General features: G+C 45.2%; 1 protein-coding gene across 3 annotated transcripts in view; it reads right to left on the bottom strand.

Moving 5' to 3' along the window:
• Positions 1-4,214: 4,214 nt before the first annotated feature.
• SGK3 (serum/glucocorticoid regulated kinase family member 3) overlaps positions 4,215-21,358 on the bottom strand; it is a 96,472-nt gene continuing 79,328 nt past the window's right edge. For all 3 annotated transcript variants that reach the window (XM_090040093.1, XM_090040091.1, XM_090040092.1), the window contains 7 exons: positions 17,210-17,322; positions 16,931-16,967; positions 16,737-16,823; positions 13,274-13,369; positions 12,232-12,387; positions 10,608-10,697; positions 4,215-5,708 (listed from right to left, as the gene is read on the bottom strand). In XM_090040093.1, the coding sequence (XP_089896219.1) occupies positions 5,538-5,708; positions 10,608-10,697; positions 12,232-12,387; positions 13,274-13,369; positions 16,737-16,823; positions 16,931-16,967; positions 17,210-17,322 (750 nt within the window). In that variant the 3' untranslated portion in view covers positions 4,215-5,537. The remainder of the gene's footprint in view (positions 5,709-10,607; positions 10,698-12,231; positions 12,388-13,273; positions 13,370-16,736; positions 16,824-16,930; positions 16,968-17,209; positions 17,323-21,358) is intronic.

Raw genomic sequence — 21,358 nt, 5'->3', positions numbered from 1 at the left:
ATAAACTGCAAAGGCTGCTCTGGTCCTTAAAACCTCAAGAAAAATGGATGACATTCAGCTGAATTTGAGTCATGCACATCCTTTTAACTACACCCACGTGCAGCACCACCACCACAGTCTGCACTGCCCACACAGAGCTTCTTCCCCTGCATGCAGGCTCTGCACAGCTGCAGGGGGATAGGGAGAAGGAGGAAACACAGGGGCACAGGGCTGGGCTACAGCTTGAAGGGAAATGGGTAGGTTGTTCCCAAGTATGTGCTGTGCAAACACCAAGCAGCTTGTCTCCTTCACAGTTGCTGCTGGCCCCAAACACTGACAGTGCCACACGCCTACCTCAACCCCCTTCACAGAGGGTAGGAGCCGAGACAGCGAAGAGGAGCCTGGGGCAGCACTGCCACAGGGAAAACTAAACAATCTGAGAGAAAACCGCCTCCCCTCCCCACACTGGCACTTTATCCCTAGATGGGAGGGACACTGAGGCATCAGGCTGCCCTCCCCTCACCCACCCCCTCATGCCAGAGCAGGAGCAGCTTGCAGGCCTGGCACCATAGCGCCCCCCACACAGGTGGCCCAGAGGTGTAGCTGCAGATTAAAAGCAATGGTCTCCGGCCCACAGGCCACAGGGACGATGAGCCATCGTGCACTGCAGGCAACGCTGCATTTTCCACTCCCCGTCAACTTCAGTTTTAATTTCTTTGCTTTGAGCAACAATGGAGGGTCTTGCAGGCAGCACAGTGCTCACGGGCCATAGCCAGGGGCCAGCGCTCTAGGATGCTTGGGGCAGGAGGAGGAAGGCGGTGGCATCAGCCCAACCATTCATGAGACACAAGGACCTACTCCAGGGTCCCTCGCATGGTTATGCAGAGGATGCCTTGTCTGACATCCAGCCTAGAACATCCTGTCACACACTGGCATCTCCTGGGTCCTGGTAAAAACCCACCATCACTCCTCTGCTGGCATGACAAACACCATCTTCTCCTCACAATGCACAAAAATATGTCCATCCTATTGAGGTGCTTCTCCCTGGGCCTTGCCTTTTTTTTTTTAAATATTCCACACATGAACTCACCCACCACCTCATCCAAGCACTTTCACGTACCAAGCACTGGATAATAAGAGAGGACACCATGGCCACGTCCAGATGAGAGTTGATGTTTGGTTCCCTGAAGACAGCTAGCAGGAGGACACCTTGTGCTGTTGCTAGTTGACCCAGGTGAATGCCGGTGCCATGACCCTCTGGCGCACAGCAGGATCTCTTGCGGGGGCAGGGGGACTGGGGCAGCCTTACCTGGGGGCCTGGGGAAGCTGCAGCCTCAGTGCCCCTGCAGCTGGGAGCCTGGCCAGCAGCCAGAGCGAGGCTCCAGTTCTGGGTAGCATGTGCTGCCGCCATATGCGCCACCCAGCTTTTTTCCCCCACGTGGGTTTTTTTGACCCCAGGATATCCTGGGGTCAACAACCCCCCACTAGAAAGTAGCAGCGTGGGGAATGTGTGAATGTGCAGTGTGTGGCACCACATACCCCATACCTGCGCTCGTCTGGACGCAGCCTGTGGGTGTAAAACTTTGCACCAAGCAGAATGCATGAGACAACCATGTCTCACTGTTCTGCTTCTTCCCCATGCCAAAGCAACAGGTCCATGAATAAGTAGCGTGGTGAGCATCATCCCCAGCTTCCTCTATGGTCCCAAAGGCAAAGGGCCCATTGGGTACTCCCCCCAGAAAAAGAGAAGGGAAGGGGGACTCATCATTAGTAGGCCCTGAAGGCAAGCTCTCTCAAGAGGGGAGCAGCAGATGGATTTATGGCAGTGGTGCTCAACTTTTCATTCCCATGGGCCAGGTAAGCAGCGTGGGGCCGCTCCACAGGCCTGATCCAACACAGGTTTGACGTACAGGGGTGTGACATCACATGCCAGGAAATTATTTGGAAAAATTAGCAGCTGGGAAGTAGCAATTAACACTGCCACTACCCTGCTAAAGACAAATTTCTCAGAAGGACGGGGAGGTGGTGGTGAAGGACAGTGGGCTTCCTAAAGTTAGGGTGAGGCCTAAATGTTAGGCTAGATCACATTTTTGACACTCACTTTGCACCTGTACCTAAGCTATTTGTTGGAGGGACCCTTAGAGCTTGCTGGAGACCAAGACAAGATGATTAGCTGCCCTGTGAATAGCACTATTAGCACCAATACTGATCCCCCTACTTATAGCAAGAAAGAGTTTGTTATGAAATTATTGTATAGACAAAGAAACCCCACTACTTTAGCAATACTACTCTAGAGCTTTCAGCATTTTCCCTTATACAGTTAGTTCTTTTTTAGCTAGAAAATGTAACAAAGCATTACAACAGCCAGCTGGATCATTTGAGATTACACACACTTAAAGGAAAAACAATGAAATGAGTGACAGGAAAGGAAGTGTCTGAAGGCCAGATTCCATCCTGAGGACTTTTGTAGTGGTTAACCTGAATTTCCAAATCTACATGAAAGTTGAAAGATAGCACCTGGATTGCTGTAAAGCATGCTATGGTTGGGCAGCATGTAGCTCAGGGGAGAGCAAAATGTAGCCCGCAGGCCAGATGCAACCACCCAGGCCATTCTATCTGGCCTGTGGGGCCCCTGAAAGATTTAGAAAATTAATATTTATCTACCCCTGGCTGCCTGTCATGTAGCCCTCGATGGCTTGCCAAAACTCAGTAAGCAGCCCTCCACCCAAAATAATTGCCCGCCCCGATGTAGCTGGAGTTAGTCGTACAATTCTTGGCACTTATAGCATATTTGTACATGCAAAATACTTGATATCAATTATTCTTTCAAAGGTGTGAAGAAATCCCAGTAGGGGTGTGTGAAACAGGCTGTATTCAATTTGGATTTAGCCTGAATCAGGGACAGGGATTCGAGTCACTGATTCGGATCACTGTCCCCAATTTGATTCGGCTGAAAATGAATCTGAAGATTTGATGCTGATTCAGAGAATCAGCAATTCAGCCACAGACACAGCTTTAAATGTTTTAAAACTTTAAAGACCTCAAGGTACCAGGTGCAGCTTGTGAATACTGAGATGCTGGGGCAGATGGAGCATCCCACAGGAATGGGTGTGTAGGGGGGAGGGACCTGTATGCTCAATGGTGAACCTGAAAGCAGACCAGAAGTACCTCCAGTCCACTTCCGGGTCCACTGCCGAGCGCACTGGGGGCCCCCCTGCACCTCCCCAGCTCAGTGATCAGCTGTGGGGGGGACCCCAGGTGCCCCCCCAGACCCAGGAGGCACCAGTTGCTGAGCCAGGGAGGCGTGGGCCCCCCCTGCATGCTCCCCAGCCAACCCAGAAGTGCACCGGAAGCACTTCTGCCCCCTGCACTCCATCCACCCCACCATCTCAGCACTCAGGAGCCACCTTGAGGTATGTAGAAAAAACATTTAAAGCTGTGTCTATGTCCAAATTGTCGACTCTTTCCAAATTGATTTGGAGGGTTCCAATTCAATGCAGAGAGATTAAAGGTTCTCCTGATTTGATTTGGAGATTCAGCCGCTGAATCAGGCCAAATCAAATCAGTGACCGAAGCTTTGCACAGCCCTAAATCCCAATATGTGGCAGGAAGCTTTCCATCTCTTTTCTTTAAAAGATGTGTGTAAAACCTGGAAAGATGAGCTTGCTGCTGTATTTGACCATCCTTTATAACTTTCGAGAGAAACTATTTCTATAGTTACAGCTTATCCAGTGTGACTACTGACCTATTTTTCAAAGTACAATTCTTCACATTCAGCTGCATCCTCTTCTAGATTGATATAATGCTACAAAATCCACCAAAATTAAGTTTCAGAAGTGTAGGCTATACATGGCCACTGAGAAAAATCTTAAGAGTTCACTACAGATTGAAATCAGTAGAATTATATGCTTCTTCCACTTCTCCCTCCTTCCCACCAGTACCATTTCAGTTATCCACTCTTGCTGACACTGTCAGTTTGTCAATATCCAGTTCATCACTGTGCAAATGGGGGAGAACTCTTGCTTCAAGCTTCAGTTTTGAGTTCTGCAACTTCCCTACATAGTAGTTTAAAATAGAACTATTTTTAATTACACAAGTGTTGCTTTTATTGGCTCATGTTTTGTTAAAAATGCAACTGGTGTCACCTCTAAACAACAAGCATTTCAAGCGTCTCTGATGATAAACTCCAAGTATGGCTTGTCATTTCCATGGAAAAGCATTAATTTATAACTGGGTTACTGAGACACTGAAATGTATTTGTGAATAAAACCACACATTTAGTGGCAGACAAAAACAACTTGTTATATACAGATAACATAGATCACAAAAAAATATTATAGGAAGCTACATTACAACTGGAATCAGATTCCAAGTTGTGCTGCACGTGTTTTGTTGTATTTTTTTTTGAAGTCTCAAACAAGTTGGTCAATGTTAGCATTTCATTTATGTGTGTGTATGTCACAAGAAGCACACACCATGTACAGCATATATATTTTCACATTACTGAAATAATTGAAAAAGGTAGTTTAATAGCTATTTTCCCCCAAGTATCAAGTGAAGATCCTAGAGTTGGTACATATTAAAATACAGAAAGACAAAACAATTATGAATATTGGTACAATTAATTTGGAATATATTAGTATTTCAAATACATACAAGAAATTAAACAAACCTAATTTTTGGCACCATTTCCCTTCTATAGGGTATAAGCAAGATTGCCTTCAAAAGGTAGCAATAAATTATTGCCCAACAAATCTTTGGAAAAAAATATTTTTTTAACCAAGAATATTTTTCAATGCTGATAATTTTGTCAATAAGATGTTTCACCATAGAAAAGGTAAGAGTTATAGACAGTGCAATTAATTAGTAATGTTCCCAAACCTTTAGGGTTAGTTTGTGCCAGCCTGTTCTGTGAACAGTCCTTTACACCTCAAAATGGATTACTTCCAGAGCAAGGTAATGATGAATACAAGTAAGGTGATAAACAAGTGAGAAACTTTTCATTCTGTAGGAATCCTTACAGTTAAATGAGGAATTAAAATTTAGGGTAAGTGCTGTCAAGTAATGAACTTGCATTTTAAAAAATTTATGAAACATGGAAAACATTTATCTTTTTTCAACAAATGATGTACAAAAGACAGTTGCATAGTTACAATTCAAGCACATAAGTCACTGTAAATAATTACAAAGGCATTTATAAGTGTGCTAAGTTTGCTGCTACTAAAGACAGCCAAATCCTGGAGAGGCATTAAATGTAAACCTGGAGGAAAACAGTCAGTCAGTGTTCTTGCTTAAAAACAGATCAATGTAAAGGAACAGCTTCTAAAGAACTTCATTTTAAAATATACTATGCAGCTGGAGTAACAGTTTACATCCTAAAGAAAGCCATTCAAAATGCCCAATTTTCTCATATACAGCAGAGCAAATCTGTTCCTAAGTTTTCACCCTACATATAAAATGAGGCACTAGGTACACATATTTTGGAATATGTTTATGCCCTAACATTTCAGTTCATCTTAAGAGTTGTATTTGTGAGGCATTTGCCAATTCCTAACCTCCTAAGAAAACAAGTCTTCCGAAGGTGGTGCATAAGAAAATCCGACAAATGCATCATCTGCTTCCAGTACACTGGCATTTACAATATGATAGTCCGACGAGATGCAAACCGAATAGGGAACCATTTCTTCTGTAAATACTGCATCAAAATTCCTGATATCATCTGGGCCAACCTAAGAAAAATAATAAACAAACAATTATTAGGTAGAAGGCAGACAGAGTAGTAGATTATAAACTAACTCACTGAGAGAGAGTAGAGCTTACTTCGTCAGATGCTATGAACGGATTTGTAGAGAGCAATTATTAGTTATATTAACATGGCATTTCTAAAGTAGTTTTTTTCAGGAAACACAGATTATTAGATTTCAACTTTAAAGTTAAATCCTCCCATAAATGAAAAGAGCAGCAGTCCCTAAAAATGCCTATAAAGTTTTTTCTTTGAACTATATCGCAGGCCAAAAACCTGGAGTGATTACTTTTAAAGTAGGACAAGCCAAAGTCTGATAAAACATTTCCAGAAGAAAAAAAAAAAAGTGCTGCTTCCTAAAGCTTTGGAAGAGAAATTAAAAAAAGTACAGAAACCATGTGCTCCTTTTTATTTTCATCTTTGAATATTTTAAAGCAATACTACTCAGAACGGTTTCTTAGAACAGCACTAACTTCCAGATAAAATAAATATTAATAACAACAGTACGGCCCATGTGTTCCCAGATGTCATAGTTGAACCTCTGAATCAAGAAGAGATGATTCTATTTTAGACTTAGTATTGGCAAATATAAGAGCTAGTCATAGAAACAAACTTGATCCAAGGTTGATCATGGACCGTAATGAAAGATAAATAAAGTAAGCCTGAATCTATGGTTTTCTGTTTCAAAGAGTATAAAGTCCTTAAACTCTTCTATCTAGTTGACTAGAAAAATGCAGGAGGTTTGGAATTTCTTGAAAGCAAAGGTGCAAGAATTGAGTACATAACCAAAGCAGCAAGAAAAAAAATCTGAAAGAGAAGGGTTCCAGAGATAAATGGATTATTAGCATCTCCCAAAAAGGATATTAGCAATAAATACAGTTCCTATAAGGAATGGATGGAGGGATGGGGAGAAAGGGGAGGAGGAACAAGCAAGATACAAATTTTGCATGTCAAAGCACATGGGTAAAATAATCAATTAAAATATATTAGATTTTATGAATACCCCAAACATACAATCCCCCCTTCCATATAGTAAAAGATCTTGTGGCCATACAAATAAGAAAAATAGGACAACTTTTGCAGCAATGGTGGAGTAAAGGCAGGATAACTAAGGGGAACAGAGAAGCAGAAACTATTCCACTCAGGGAACTTAATGAGCTCAAATTGGGGACATCCAGATCTGCCAGACACGGAAAGTTTGGCTTACGAAATTACAGGACTGGCCACCAGGATTTTAAAGTAATCATTTCAAACTGGGCGCAGAATAGAAAAAAAATTACCTGTAATTAGGGGAAGCGTGATCTAGGGACACTACATGATATTCACTGACATTGCAGTTATACTTGCAGAGCTTCATAACAGATTGAGGTAAATAATAAATTTAATGAGCAGGGGAGGTAAATTACATAAGGTAAATTGAAAATTAAATTAAATGAAGCATGGTTTTACCAGACAAACCCAATCCCTTTCTGTGATAAGGTAACAGATTTTCTACATCAGTGATTCTCACTGAGGATGTTGAAGTGCCCTGGGATGCCTTGAAATCCTTTTAAGGGTGTTGCACAATATTACTACTGTTACATGTGCAAACATGATGCACAAGATAAACCCAGAGATTTCAAATTGATATCTATAGTACTAGATATATTCTGACCTGTTGTGGTCTCATTCATTTCATTGCAACAGAAGAATTGCTGTATTGTTTGTCGTAGTCAAAAAAACGAGTGAAAACTAAGAGCTGGCATTTTCCAAAGAGCGCCTTGAATTTAATGAGGGGTGTGTTGAGTCTAGAAAGGTTGAGAACCACTGCTCTAAATAAAGAACATGCAGAAGACCTATATTACATGGACTTCAGTTTAAAAAAAACCCCAAAAGACAAACAAACTACAAAGAAACATATACACAATAACTTAAATAACTGATACAGTGTCACATGGAAAATTTATTAGTTAAGATGGGAAGATAAATTATTGGGGAAAAACCCCATAAAATGAATAATGAACCGAGTAAGAGGAAAGAGGATGATGGGCTACGCAAACAGAGGAAGTAAAAGTCTGGAGGGAGACTACAACTGGAGTTCCTCAAAGATTGACCTTGCTAATTAGGCTTGGGTCTTACTGATTGGAGACAACTAAGGAGGTGAAAGACAGACATATTACTTGATTGCACAGTCAAGACACCAATACAGCCTGGAAGGCAAATATAATGGAGGTGTAGGTGATGTATTATAAGTAGCAGCAGGGAATGACCAAAGTCTTGAAACAGTGAAGGCCAACCTTTCTGGCAGGTGTGCCACAAATTAAGCCCCAAGCCCTTCCACAAATGTCACTCCAATTCTCTTCCTGTGCCCCATCTGCTACTCTTTCTTTTCCCTGTCCTGTGCTCCCAATCTGACTCTCTGCCTTCTGGTCCCTGCATCTGCCCCCAATTTGCAGTGTGCCACATACACAGATTGCCTGTAACCTCTGGGTGCACCTGTGCCACAGGTTGGCCACCCCTGTACTAAGGCACTAGCATAATCATCAGTAGGTAGCATTTTAATCCTGGAGACCCTTATTCAGTGGAGTAATTCAAATCTGAAAAGAAAAGGGCTGCTAGGATGATTTGTAGTGGTGATGGACAACTTAACAGTTTGGCTTAGTCAATTTACCAAAATAAGGACTAAGGAGTTTCTTTAATTGTCACAAATCTAAAACCATGCACAAAAAATGTTATTAAGCTAAAAAAACCAATTGTTGACTCAAGAAGAACAGAAATAAAGTGGCTATGGGAGCATTTAAACCAAGGTCAAGCAATTATTTTGGGCAGAGGGCCGCTTACCCATTTTTGGCAAGCTGTCGAGGGCCCCATGTATCGCCCCACCCCTTGACAGGTGCCCTGCTCCCTGGTCACCATCTTGGGACCAATGTCCCAATGTCTTAGGGCCAGCAACGGTGGGACCCAGAGCAGGGTGCATGCTGGCAGGGGTCTGTGGAGCCAGGCTGGGCTGCACCAGTATGGAGAGGGTGGAGCTGGCCCAGCTCCACACAGCCCCTGCTGGCCCGGGACCCTGCACTCCTGCCACCCTGCTCTGGGCCCTGCCAGCACAGGCCCCGGGACACCAGTGTGGGCCCCATGCACCTGCTCACTCCCAGTGCCCCCCAGACCTGCGGTACAGGCAGGGGGCAGCGTGCAGCCCCGACCCCTGCTCCCCAGCAGGGAAGGAGCTGGTGCTGAGTGCAGGGAAAAGTGGCCCCTTCCCCCCCCTGTGGCTGGTACTCCCTGCTGCAGCCACTCAGTCAATGCAGGACTGTCCTGAGCAGGCTCAGGCAGCTCCAGGCAGGCTGTGAGCAGCTGTAGCATGAGGTGCTGGCCATGGGGTGGGTGAAGGGCTGCTTTTCCCTGAACTCAGCACCAGCTTGTAACCCGCCCCCATCGCCAGCCTGCACCCTGTGCTGACTCTGGGCTCACCCATCAGGGCTGTGCATGACGGCAGCAGCTGCAGCCCCCCACTTGCTGTGCCAGGCAGTGTTTGCCACTGCCACCTCTGGGCTACCCAGCACACAAGCTGCAGGCAGGCAGCAGCAGCAGCAAACACTGCCAAACTACTGGCACAATGGTGCGGCAAGCAGAGGGGCTGCAGTTGCTGCTGCTGTGTGCAACCCTGGTGGGCAAGCCCAGAGCTGTTGTGGGGCTCAGGCTGACAGCGGGGGCAGGTTACAAGCTGGTGCGGAGCACGGGAAAAGCGGTCCCTCACCTGGCCTATGGCTGGCACCCCACGCTGCGGTTGATTGCAGCCCATATGGGGCTGCCTGGGCCTGCTCAGGACAGATCAACGCCCCCCAAGATGACGGAGGGGGTAGGGGTAGGCACTGCCCAGCTGGGGTGGGGAGAGGCAGCTCCCTCCAGGAGTGCGGGGGGGAGTGCCCCCGGATCTGCACGGCATGGGGCAGGCTGCAGCTGAGGGGCGGAGCCGGAGCTGCACAGGGCTCTTCTTCCTTCCTGGGGGCTGGGCCTGGAGCAGACTCCAGTGGCACTGGGAAGAGGCTGCAGACACCCCAAATTTCACTGCAGCTCTACTCCCAGCCCCATGCCACTGCCTGCCGCAGCCCCGGCTGAATGCCTAGTCTCCACCCAAGCACCAGGAAAGCTGCGCCAGGTGGTGGTGCGGGGCTGGGAGCGGAGCTGCAGCAAAATTTGGGGTGGCTGCAGCTTCCTCCCACAGCCATTGGAAGCCACTCGGAGCCCTGCCCCTGGCAAGAAAAGCCCTGTCTAGTGCCAGCTCCACCATGCAGCTGAAGCCCACCCCGCACCATGCAGTTCTGAGGACACGCCCCTCCCCAACCCCCCCAGGGTGCAAGCAGTGGTGGGAGCTGCCCCCACCCCACAAGCTGCAGATCCATCCCACGCCCCCCCTCCTCAGCTGAGCAGCACCTGTCCCTGTCCCCTCCCTCACTGTGGGGGGCATTGGTCTGCCCCCCCACACCCATTCCCTCCCCTTCCACCACACCAGACCTACCAGCTGATGGCAGCTGTATCAGATATCGGACTGGTATCAGCCAATATGCCTCCTTAAATATCGGCTATTGGTATCAGCCCCCAAAAGCTGTATTGGTGCACCCCAAATTTAAATTTTATCACAAGTGGATGCACTGCTATGACAACAGGACAGCAGGCTTGCTACTGGCATGTTGCTGCCTGTGACTTTACAATGAGAAAATGGTTTCTCAGCTCTCCTGGCTTAAGAGCCCCTATACTAAAGCAACTCAAATGGTCAGCAACACTGAGTCCTCTGGGGTTGCTATTATCTGCCACAGTGAGGTACAGTTCTTCTCTTCCCACTGAGTGGTGCTATTGAAACAGACAGATTTTAGAAGAATAATCTGAAAAGACAAATGGCACCTACCACATTAGGATTAAATGGTGGGGGAATCTTTTTCTGAAGAAGGTCAGTCCAGCTGAGAGATTCAAAGAAAGGATGCCTTTGAATTTCAAGCTGCAATAAAGAAGCAAAGATAAGCTTTTAGATGTTTCAGAGATCCTTCCACTATACCAGATTCAAATATCCTGGCCTGCCTATCCAAAGATGTTTCCCTATCTAGTTTTAGCCATACCTTCTAAGAGGAATAATAAAACAAACTATTGGCACATTGGGCTTATTTTTTGTGTGTGCTGCCTTGTTTCTGTATCAGATCACACAGCATGCAATTAACTTATGGAACTCATTGCAGTTGGATGTTGTAGAAGCTAACAACTAAGGCTCAAAAGGAAATTAGACAAATTCATGCACGATAGGTCCATCAGACGTATATTAAGCATGACAGGAGGACTGCAACCTTCACATTAGGAATTCTTAGTCTTCTAAATAGCGGAAGTTGTAAGGGGGGAAAAAGGGTGTAACCAGTCTGATGTGTCCCCTTCTCCTGCATAAGGTCTCTTCTCATTCACATCTGTTCTGTGCCACTGAGATACAGGCCTATTTTCTGTGTGTGTAGTGGTAGGCCTACACCCAACAAGAGAACTAAACCTCCCTCAGTGAGGGAGACCACAGGAGCACAAAAAATTCCAGGGAACAAATAAGAAAACAGATATGGATGGGACAAAAAAGACAAGATACTATCTTCTGACCCAATATGGCATCATTCTTACGATACTTTCTATGATTCATTCTTATGATCATACTTATATTCTTAAGCTGAAGAATTATTTTCTCAGATAAGTAGAGATCTGAAGCAAACCACATGTCAAGGTGGTTTTTAAAATAGCATTTATACTCCTGCTTCCAGTTAACAAGACTTGCTAATATAGGGCACTCTCTCAAGAGGACTCTGCAGTACACCCTCTGTTTATACCTGAAGCAGTAAATACTATGCCTCCCAAACATCATTGCCTCTTCATTTACTTCATGCTGCAAAAATGTAATAATGGTGCTGCAGCAGTTTAGCTGAACTTCTGTGCTGGCCTATGGAATCTCATGTTGGACTAGTCAAACCTAGAAACGCAAAAGGAGAAAGCACCATCCCGTGACAATTCAGAACTTCTCTAAGCCTCTTCAAACTTAACGAGGAACACTGGCAAGTTTCCAAAAATGCTTTCTGCTATTCTAACGCCATTTTAAAAGCCTGGAAAAAAAAAAAATCAACTCTGCTTCCATACTATTGGTCCACCTTCCCCCATTTTTTCATGTCAGCGAAGCTGACATTACCAGAGCAATAACTATTTTTGTTTTGCTTATTTTCCTGTTTTAGCAGAGATAGCAGTTACATCAGTCCAACTAAGGGAATAATATGCTAGGAAATGAGTTTCCTTTGCTGACAGGTACTAACAAAGCCAAGCTCTGAACATTAAGTTCCACGACAAACTGTTTCTGCACTCTTCTCCTTCAGGGTTTTTGGGTGATAACAGGTGTTTTTTGAAAGCAGTTCTCTCATCTTGTCTCCTACATGTAAAGCTGAGTTGCAAATCTAAACCTGAGGGTGTCCTTTTAATAAAGCAGTGCCAGAAAAATGTATTGCCAAGTCATTACATACAAAGTCTTCTCTTGCTCCAAGTCTATTTTGTCGGTCCTTCTCCAAGAGGTCTTCTAAAATAGACCAGGCTGTCAGACTGATTCCTGGGCGCAAATTTAAGGGTTTGTGAAGAATATTTTCATACATCTCAGCAACATCACGGCAGTAAAAAGGTGGCTGTACAAAAACAACAGAAGACAAATGTGGTTAGGAAGTCATGCTATTCAGTACATTAGTTTCAGATGATTGAGTAAAAAATTATTCTGTCAGAAAAACAATCTGTTGGCAGTAAGAAACTGCCCCCATCCTATTGTTGGCTGCTCTGTGGACAGAGTTAGTAGATGCTATTCTTTTCAACTTAAAATATGCCTGTCCCATTCCCTGCTAAGTCCTTTACTCCACATGAGATATAGGACATATAGAGACCAATTCTCTGTTGGCTCTTTCTGGAACCTTATATGTTTTGCCCAGCAACTATCACCCAAGCACTGTAGTCCCTATCTACACTTAATACTCTTATTGAGGTTGTCCAAGGGAGCACATACATGGGTGAATTAAGCTGTCCCAACATTGCTATAAGTCTTCATATAGGAATAGGATCCTAGTTTGCATTTTGAAAGGAAATGTAGAGGAAAGGAGCTGTACAAGCTGTACGAGCAGTTACAAAACATAAACCCAACCTGAAACAAGATTGCTTTCTTGAAATACAAGAAATAAGAAGAATCAACCGTAATACTGGAAATGTTCATGAAAGAATACTTAACTGTTTTTGGCACTGACATCTAGCAAAAATGTTTAGTTTAGCATGAGTTACTGGGCAGCACAGCTGATTTAACTGACTCATGATATCCCTTGGATGATGACTGCTAGTCCCCACACCAAGTCAGGGTTATTAATGGCACAGTTTGCTGGAGGACTGAAATTTAGATAACAAAAGGCAAAACAAAATTCAAAAGGCAAACTGGTGCAAAGTTATTCATTAGTGAAGGCACATTTTTAAAAACTTTGAAATTGTGTTGTTAACTGTGGATATAAGTTGAATGGGGGAATAGTAAATACATACCAACCCATAAAGCATTTCATAAAGAACTGCCCCAAGGCACCACCAGTCTACTGTGTTGTCATACGGCTGCTTTCTGATCACTTCAGGGGCAAGATACTAGAAGGAAAAAAAAGTTAGTCTGGTTATGGTAAAACACTTGTTTCAATAAAAGATAATGTTTTCCATGAATAAACTAGTTTATATAGATTGCTAAAGATATGCCTTGTTCTGAAGGCAAACTGATCTCTTTGACATTTGGCTGGCATGTGACTCAGACAACTGTTTCCCAGTTAGAATTAACATTTTCTCTACTGACAAGCTGATTTGTCATTTCTGACTTCACAGTTCTTAAAAGTTTCAGAGAAAGGTCACTGAACTTCAACTTCAGCTAGCCAGCCAAGCAGAAAAAAAAATGTTTTGGCTTAAAGCTGGAATCACAATGCAGGAATCTGCAAAGAACCAGCTTCCTTTTGCCAATGGCATTTCCTGTCTCAAGGCAAGTAAGCCATTATCCGACTGCTGGTGCCCTCATGAGCTTAAATAATGGATGAAGGATTTCTAAATGGGAAAGTCAAGTGGAAACATTTCATTCATCAACATCACGGATATCTTTTGTGTCCCTCCCTAATGCTACAGTATAGTTATATCATCTCTATTGTTTCAGTAAGACTTATGACAGAGGTAGAGGATTAAGTCAACAGATACAAAATTTATCCAGTGGCTCTTTGTTACAAATCAGTGGAGGGACACAGCTTGCAAAAATCTTACACCAGAGCATCAAAAACTGGACACCAAACAGTCTGCATGTCTCATGGAATGTCCGTTCAGGATCCAGGTCAGTGGTTCCTAAACTAGGAGTTGTAAGCCCCACAAATTAAATTTGAGCAGTCAGGCTCAGATTAGAAGTGAGATCTGCCTAGGAGTAGAAGAGACTGGGAACCAGTGATCTAGAAATTCCAGTACCATAGAACCAAAGTAGGCAAGAATGGTACAGAAAAGTTCTAGTACCAGCAGGCTAGTCTCTACTGCTGTGTAGTGTCTACCAGCTTAACATAGTAACTTGTTGCATTTTGTATGTCAAGTCTTAACTTCAGTTCCAAAGCAAGCCTTATGAATGTGTCTCTTACCCGAATTCTAATGTTCTAGATTCCAAATTTTTAAGCTTTAGATTTCATAGACATTAGGGCTGGAAGGGACCTCAGAAGATCATTGAGTCAAGCACCCAGCCCAAAGGGCAGGAAGTCAGCTGGGGTCATAGGATCCCAGCAAGGTAAAGCATCCAATTTGCTCTTGAAGGTGTTCAATGTAGGTGCTTGAACCACCTCCAATGGCAGGCTATTCCAGACCTTGGGGACTTGGACAGTAGAGAAATTCTTCCTTATGTCCAGCCTGAAATGGTCTTGCAGGAGTTTATAACCATTCAACCTCATCATCCCTCGGGGCGCTCTGGTGAACAAACGTTCCCCCAGGTACTGGTGGTCACCCCATATAAACTTATAGGTGGCCATCAGATCACCCCTGAGCCTGCGCTTTTCCAGGCTAAAGAGTCCCGTGGCTCAGCTTGTCGTCGTAAGGTCTGCTTTCCTGATCTCTGATCATGCACGTGGCTCTTCTCTGGACTCTCTCAAGCTTCTCCACATCCTTTCTGAATTGTGGAGCCTAAAATTGGACGCAATACTCCAGCTGCGGCCTCACCAAGACCGAGTACAAGAAGAGAATGACGTCCCAGGATTTGTTTGAGAAGCATCTATGGATGCAAGCCAGCATTTTGGTCGCTTTACTAGTCGCAGCACCACACTGCAGGCTCACGTTCATCTTGTGGTCAATGATGACCCCCACATTGTCTCTTTCTTCCGTAGCACTAGCCAGCATAGCACTGCCAAGCCTATAAGGATGCTGCAGGTTTTTCCTCCCAAGGTGGAGAACCTTGTATTTTTCAGCATTAAACACCATCAGATTCTCATCCACCTATTTGCTGAGCCTGACTAGGTCAGCCTGGATCACCCTCCTGTCTTCTGGTGTGGATGCTTTGCCCCAGAGTTTGGTGTCATCAGAGAACTTGGCCAGTCTGCTTCTGACTCCAATGTCCACATCATTAATGAAGATGTTGAACAATATGGGTCCAAGGACAGAGACTTGGGGGACCCCACTGGTCACAGGACACCATGACGATTGACTTCCATCAATTGCTAGCCTCTGGGTCCGACCACGGAGCCAATTTCACAGCCAGCGGATCATGGTGGACCCAAGGCCACAACTGGCCAGTTTCACCAAGAGGTGATCATGGGATACCAGATCGAAGGCTTTTTTGAAGTCAAGATATAGGACACCAATCTCTTCTCCCTTGTCCAGGTGATAGGTCACCTGGTCATAGAAGGTAATGAGATTGGTCAAGCAAGACCTACCCACAACAAACCCGGGCTGGCTATCCCTCAGGATGTTGGCATCTGCCAGTCCATTAAGGATGGCCTCTTTAATAAACTTTTCTAAGACCTTCCCCAGGATAGAAGTCAGGCTGATGGGCCTATAGTTAGCCAGATCCACTTTCCTTCCTTTCTCGAAGATCAGCACCACATTGGCCTTCTTCCAGTCTTCAGGCACTACACCAGAGCGCCAGGAGTTTTCAAAGATCCGTGCCAGGGGCTGGGCTATGATGCTCACCAGCAACTTGAGTACCCTGGGGTGCAGATTGTCAGGGCCGGCTGACTTGAAGGTATCCAGCTTCTCAAGGTGTTCCTTCACGAGGTCAGCATTAATGGAGGGCAGGGGATCTCCCTCACCCAGACCTCCCTGTCCCATGCTTGCCATGGGCATCCCCTGGGACTGATGAAAGACTGACGCAAAGTAACCATTTAATAGTTTGGCTGTTTCCTGCGCATCAGTTGTCAGCTGTCCCATCTGGTTCAGCAGGGATCTAATGTTGCCCTTGCTTTTCCTTTGGCTCCCCACATCTGAAAAAGCACTTTTTATTGTCCTTGATGCTCAAAGCTAGTTGGAATTCAATTCCAGCCTTGGCTTTCCTGCTCTGCTCCCTGCAGGACCGGACCAGTGCAAAATATTCCTCCTTGGAAGTGAATCCCATCCTCCATCCCTTGTAGGCCTTTCTGTTTAGCCTCAGGAGGTCTGCTAGATCCCTGGAGAGCCAGGGGGCTGCTGTGCCCTCTTGCTGCCTTTCCTCCGAGATGGAACAGACTTTACTTGTGGATTGAGGATCACTCCCTTGAGGAGCAACCACTCTTCCTGAACTTCCCTGCCCCTGGGGTAGTGGTTCCTTATGGCCTCACTGACAAGCCTCCTGAGCTTGTCAAAGTCAGCTTTCCTGAAGTCAAGGACTTGCATGTTGCTGACTGACTTGCCAGCTTTATGGCAGATGGTGAAGGTGATCAGCTAAATATTTAGCAATGTAAACGTTGAACAAAAATATTAATATTTAATTCAAACATTTAGCAGCAGAAGACTGGCTACCAAAATGGTGCTAACTTACTTCCGGTGTCCCGCAAAAAGTTGCAGTGGTGTCAGAAGTAGCAATCCCTTCTTTACAGAGCCCAAAATCTGTTAAAACAACATGTCCCTATAAAGGGGAAAAAAAATAGACTCTGTTATAACAGAAAAATTTAAGGCTGAGCAAATATAAATTATCTTACATGTAAATTCAGAACATCAGAAACATACACTTACCAGTGAGTCTAAGAGAATGTTTTCTGGTTTCAAATCCCTATTAAAAACAAAGAAATTACATTAAAAACTTAAAACTCATGAGCAGTCACTTTTACACAAATCTTTAAACATGTTAAGGCAGGCTTCTATTCTTAAACAGTAGTCAGAAGTTTTGTTAGGAATCAGTAAGGCTATGTTATGCTCTACAACAAGATTGCACTCAGTTGTTTTGGTCAATAATCTGTGTTGCTGGATTTATAATTATGCAGCACAAGAATAAAATTTAGAATTTTTGCTTACCTGTATACAATATTGATAGAGTGTAAATAGCCCAAAGCACTGGCTATTTCAGCAGCATAAAATCTGGCTCTGTGTTCAGGAAAGGAACGTTCTCTTTGTAAGTGAAAGAATAGCTGTAAATATGTGAAGAGGTAAATCAGACAAGGTGACAAAAATATCAGAAACGCAAGGTGCAGCTCATTATAACAACATAAAGGTCATTTTCACTTTGCATTTTAATACAAAGCAGAACAGAACTAAACAACTTTGAAAATAGTAAACCAGAAAAATAATTCTTGCAAAATCACATCTATCCTCCCTTTATTTTCACATTTTTCCCTTCTGTAACTCCAACAATATCCAGAGAGATGTGTAAACAGACAGAAGTAACAGTACCGCATGCTCTGCTAAAGCCAAGTTTGGGCAATAGAACCTATTTAAATAGGTGATGAAGGTTGGCTAGGTGGCATCCCAGAGCCAGAAATCCATCTACTTATTTGAAAGATAAACAACATAAACAGCATAGTTTAAAACCAGTGGGTGTTTAATTAGGTGTGATATGAGGTAAGTTCCATGCCCTCCCTAAGAGCCACCCTGACCACCTTCCCCTTCTTGAATTCTACTTCTACTTTCTGCTCCTTCCTCAATCTGCTGCATGCCATGCACAGATGCTGCCCATACCACCTGTGGCATGCATGCTGCGGGCTGGCCAACCCTGATTAGACAGCTTTCCATGTAGACAGAACTTCCTTACATTTTATGCAAATTCTTATATTATTACTCTATTGAGAGATCACTCAGGTGTTTTATGCTCTCGAGACACTCCAAGCAAGAGAAGGCCTTTTGCCAACATATACTTGTATTACAAGATGGGAGAGCAGAAGTTCATTAATCAATCTTTATACTATTCTCCATCCCATTCTTTTTTTTGTATATTCTTTTATCATACTTCCAAAGGAAGCCATCTTGATTTTTTTCATGTCACTGCTCCCTGGACTTTAAATCATTTTCATGGCCTGTCTGCTTGACCCTTTTCAGCTTTTAAATTTCTTTGAGATTAAATTACCAGTATTGCCTGTACCAGTGGCACCCAACCTTCTGGCCCCATGGGCAGAATGAGTGATGCAGGATTAGTCCATGGGCCAGATCCCACATGTGGATGGTGCGTGGCGTTAGTCTGTGGACCCAATTCTGCATGAACTGGATCCAACTCTGCCTGTGGGACTGTCATCCAGCCACAGGTCCAGAAATTTAGCAGTAGAAGAGCAGTGGCTGTGATAATTTGCTGAGGTTCCCAATTGCAGCAGTTAACACTGTCACCACTTCCATGCTGCCAAATTTCTGTAACCTTGGGGAGCAACATGGGCCAGGGGTTGAGCACTTTTAGCTGAGATACTGTCAGCTACAGCTAAACCACAAGATTTCTGCAAGCTGTATACTCCCCAAATTATTCATGAACCCATTTATCAACATTAGCTAGTTAGCTAAAGATAATACCCAATAGCTTGGTTTTTTCTGGCTGCACCTGAAAATTAAGAGATTTTTATTCAGATCTGTACATGCACCACAGAGATCTGCTTAAGTTGGTATAATTTAGAATGTTAAGCAGCAGCCCCTACAACGAGTATTAGCTTTCATTTTCCAACATCATTCAGTTGCATGTTCCCTATTTATATGGGTTTTTATACATCTGGGCTAAGGACAGACATTACACATAAACTGGTTTAAGTGATCAGGAACTGGTTTAAACCTGTAACAGAACAGATGTTCAGTGCACATAAACCAGTCTGAAAATGGCTGAAACCAGTTTGAGATAAACCTGGTTGAACATAGTATCAGACTTAACTGATTTGGGTCAAACTCAGTTATACAAAGTCTGTCCCAGACCCCTTACTGGTTTGAGATGAACAGAATCCTGCAGCATCCCAGCATGCTCTCTGAGCTGGGTGGGGCTCTCTGCTTCAGAGCAGGGCTGGCTCCTCCCCTCTGCTCCCTGGCTGGAGCTCCGACAGAGTACAAGCACAGCAGAGCCTGCCTGGCTTCCTCCTGCCCTACCCCCCATCACTGCTCAAGCAGGAATCCCTGCCCTCCCTCCCATCTCCACAGCACAGACCCCAGCCCCACGGACCCTAAGCCTGTGGTATGTTAGCTAATGCTGAGAGGTGTCTCTCCAATTTCACTGGGACAGGTAGACAGAACAGTGACCACTTAGAATTTTTTGGAGCTAATCAACAGGTCAGCTGGTAAGCTGTTTAAGAAGAGTTTGAACTAATGGAGAGGCAATTGTTTTGCTGTTGGGGTGATAAACACCATTATCAGCCCCTTGCTGGCTTGCTTGCCTGTCAGTTTGCTGCAGACAATATAAAGAAGCAGGAAGGGAGATTAAAAAGCTCTGTATCATCAACAGATGCATGCACTGTACCCCCTCCCCCTGCCTTAGAGTGCCAGCAGAGGGCTGAGGTCTGGCAACACCCCCATCCCTTGAGATGGTGAAAAACCTGGGATTGGTGCAGGCAGACCTCCCTAATCAAAGTGCCCCCCCTCAGCTCAGCATTGTGCAATAGAAGGGAGGACTGCTCTAGCACCCTCCAGAATCTAGCCTGAGTCACTTCAGGCATATGCCTGAATTTCCTCAGCCCAGAGCTAATGTCTGTCTTGTTACAAACTGGTTCAGCCTAGCCAGGTTAGACTAACCTGCAAAGACTGAATCAATTCAACTGAGGCTTTTTGAATGAATGTCCCTAACCCCAAAGTTCTAATTAACAGCCTCTTGTGTCAAGCCTTGTCAAAGGCCCTTTGAAAGTCTAAATTTTATGTCACAAAAGAAGAACTGGTTGACATGTTCAAAGAATACTCAAAGATCACAACAGCCAATTTTCTTTTTCAGCAAACATGCCGACTAATTCTCATAATTCTTCAGTTGGTCTGTTATTCTGTTTTTGATGATTTAAATCAAATTTGCCAGATGTAGATGGCTAATTTAATCTGTATATCCTACAATCACATTTAGAAACTTTAAAAAAATATAGGTACAAGACCTGTTACCCTTCAATCCTCTGCAACATTTGTAAGTACGGGCAGTCCTCAGACTTACGACACAATTCGTTCCTGAAAACCTCATCTTAAGTGGAAATGTCATAACTCGGAACCAATTTTCCCACAGGAACAGTGTTACAAATGGGGGATTGGTTCCTTTACAATGGTCGACACTGCATGCAGCTGGTAAGCGGTAGAAACTGAGATGAAAGGGAAGGGGTGTGGGGGGGGAGGGACTGGGGCCAGGCAGGCATGGGGAGAGGGGTGGCCGCTCCCATCACTGGTGGCTCGACCAGTGGTTCCTGCCGCTGCTTCTGCCTCTGGTCCAGGAGGACATAGGGGTGTGTGTGCCCCCATATCTGCAAGGAGTGGGACAGGGGCTGCACTGGGCTGTGCTCTGGGCAGGTGGCAGGAGCTACAGTGAATTTTTGGATGGTTGCAGCCCCTCCCAGTCCCTGCTCCACCGCTTACCCCACCCCCATCTGGGGGCACATGTTCCCCCCATACACTCAAAGCCTTGGCTCATCTGGAGAGGGGGGTAAGGAGAAGGTGGGGTAGCTCCCACAGCTACACGCTGCTTGTCCAGAGGCAGAAAGGCAGCTCTGCTCCATGCCTGTCCTGCCCCAGCTGGGCAAGTAGCCGGAAGGCATGGTGGGGCGTGTGGCCCCGGATCAGGGTGGGGCAGGTGGTGGAGCAGGGGCTATGAGGAGGCTGCAGCCACCTGAAAATTCACCATAGCCCCTGCTGCCTACCTGGAGCACAGCCTGGTGCAGCCCCGGCCCTGTCCACTCCACCTCTGCAGATCCGGGAGGGGCACACCCCCTCCCACGCCCTCTCAGACCAGCAGTGGGAGCAGTGGCAGTAACTGCCTGTCAAGCCACCAGACCAGTGGCATGCAGCAGTGGGAGCTGCTGCCCCCCTCCCTTCCCACACCCCCCTGAGGAGCCGCAGTTCAGTCTCACATCCGCCCAGGCCCAGATGGGCAGCCTTTGCCCCAGCCTCAGTCCCAGTCCTCCCTCACTGCAGCAGCCTCGATCTACCCCCCATTCCCCTTCCTCCTCCCCCACTTACCAGCTGCACACAGTAGTAACCATCATAAAGACTAAACCCACGTCAGAACAGGTTGTCAACTTA

The sequence above is a fragment of the Crocodylus siamensis genome, chromosome 3 (assembly GCF_052110815.1).
Source record: "Crocodylus siamensis isolate JL-2025a chromosome 3, ASM5211081v1, whole genome shotgun sequence".
In the NCBI taxonomy this organism is placed as follows: Eukaryota; Metazoa; Chordata; order Crocodylia; family Crocodylidae; genus Crocodylus; species Crocodylus siamensis.
This window is presented reverse-complemented; position numbering and strand designations above follow the sequence as displayed.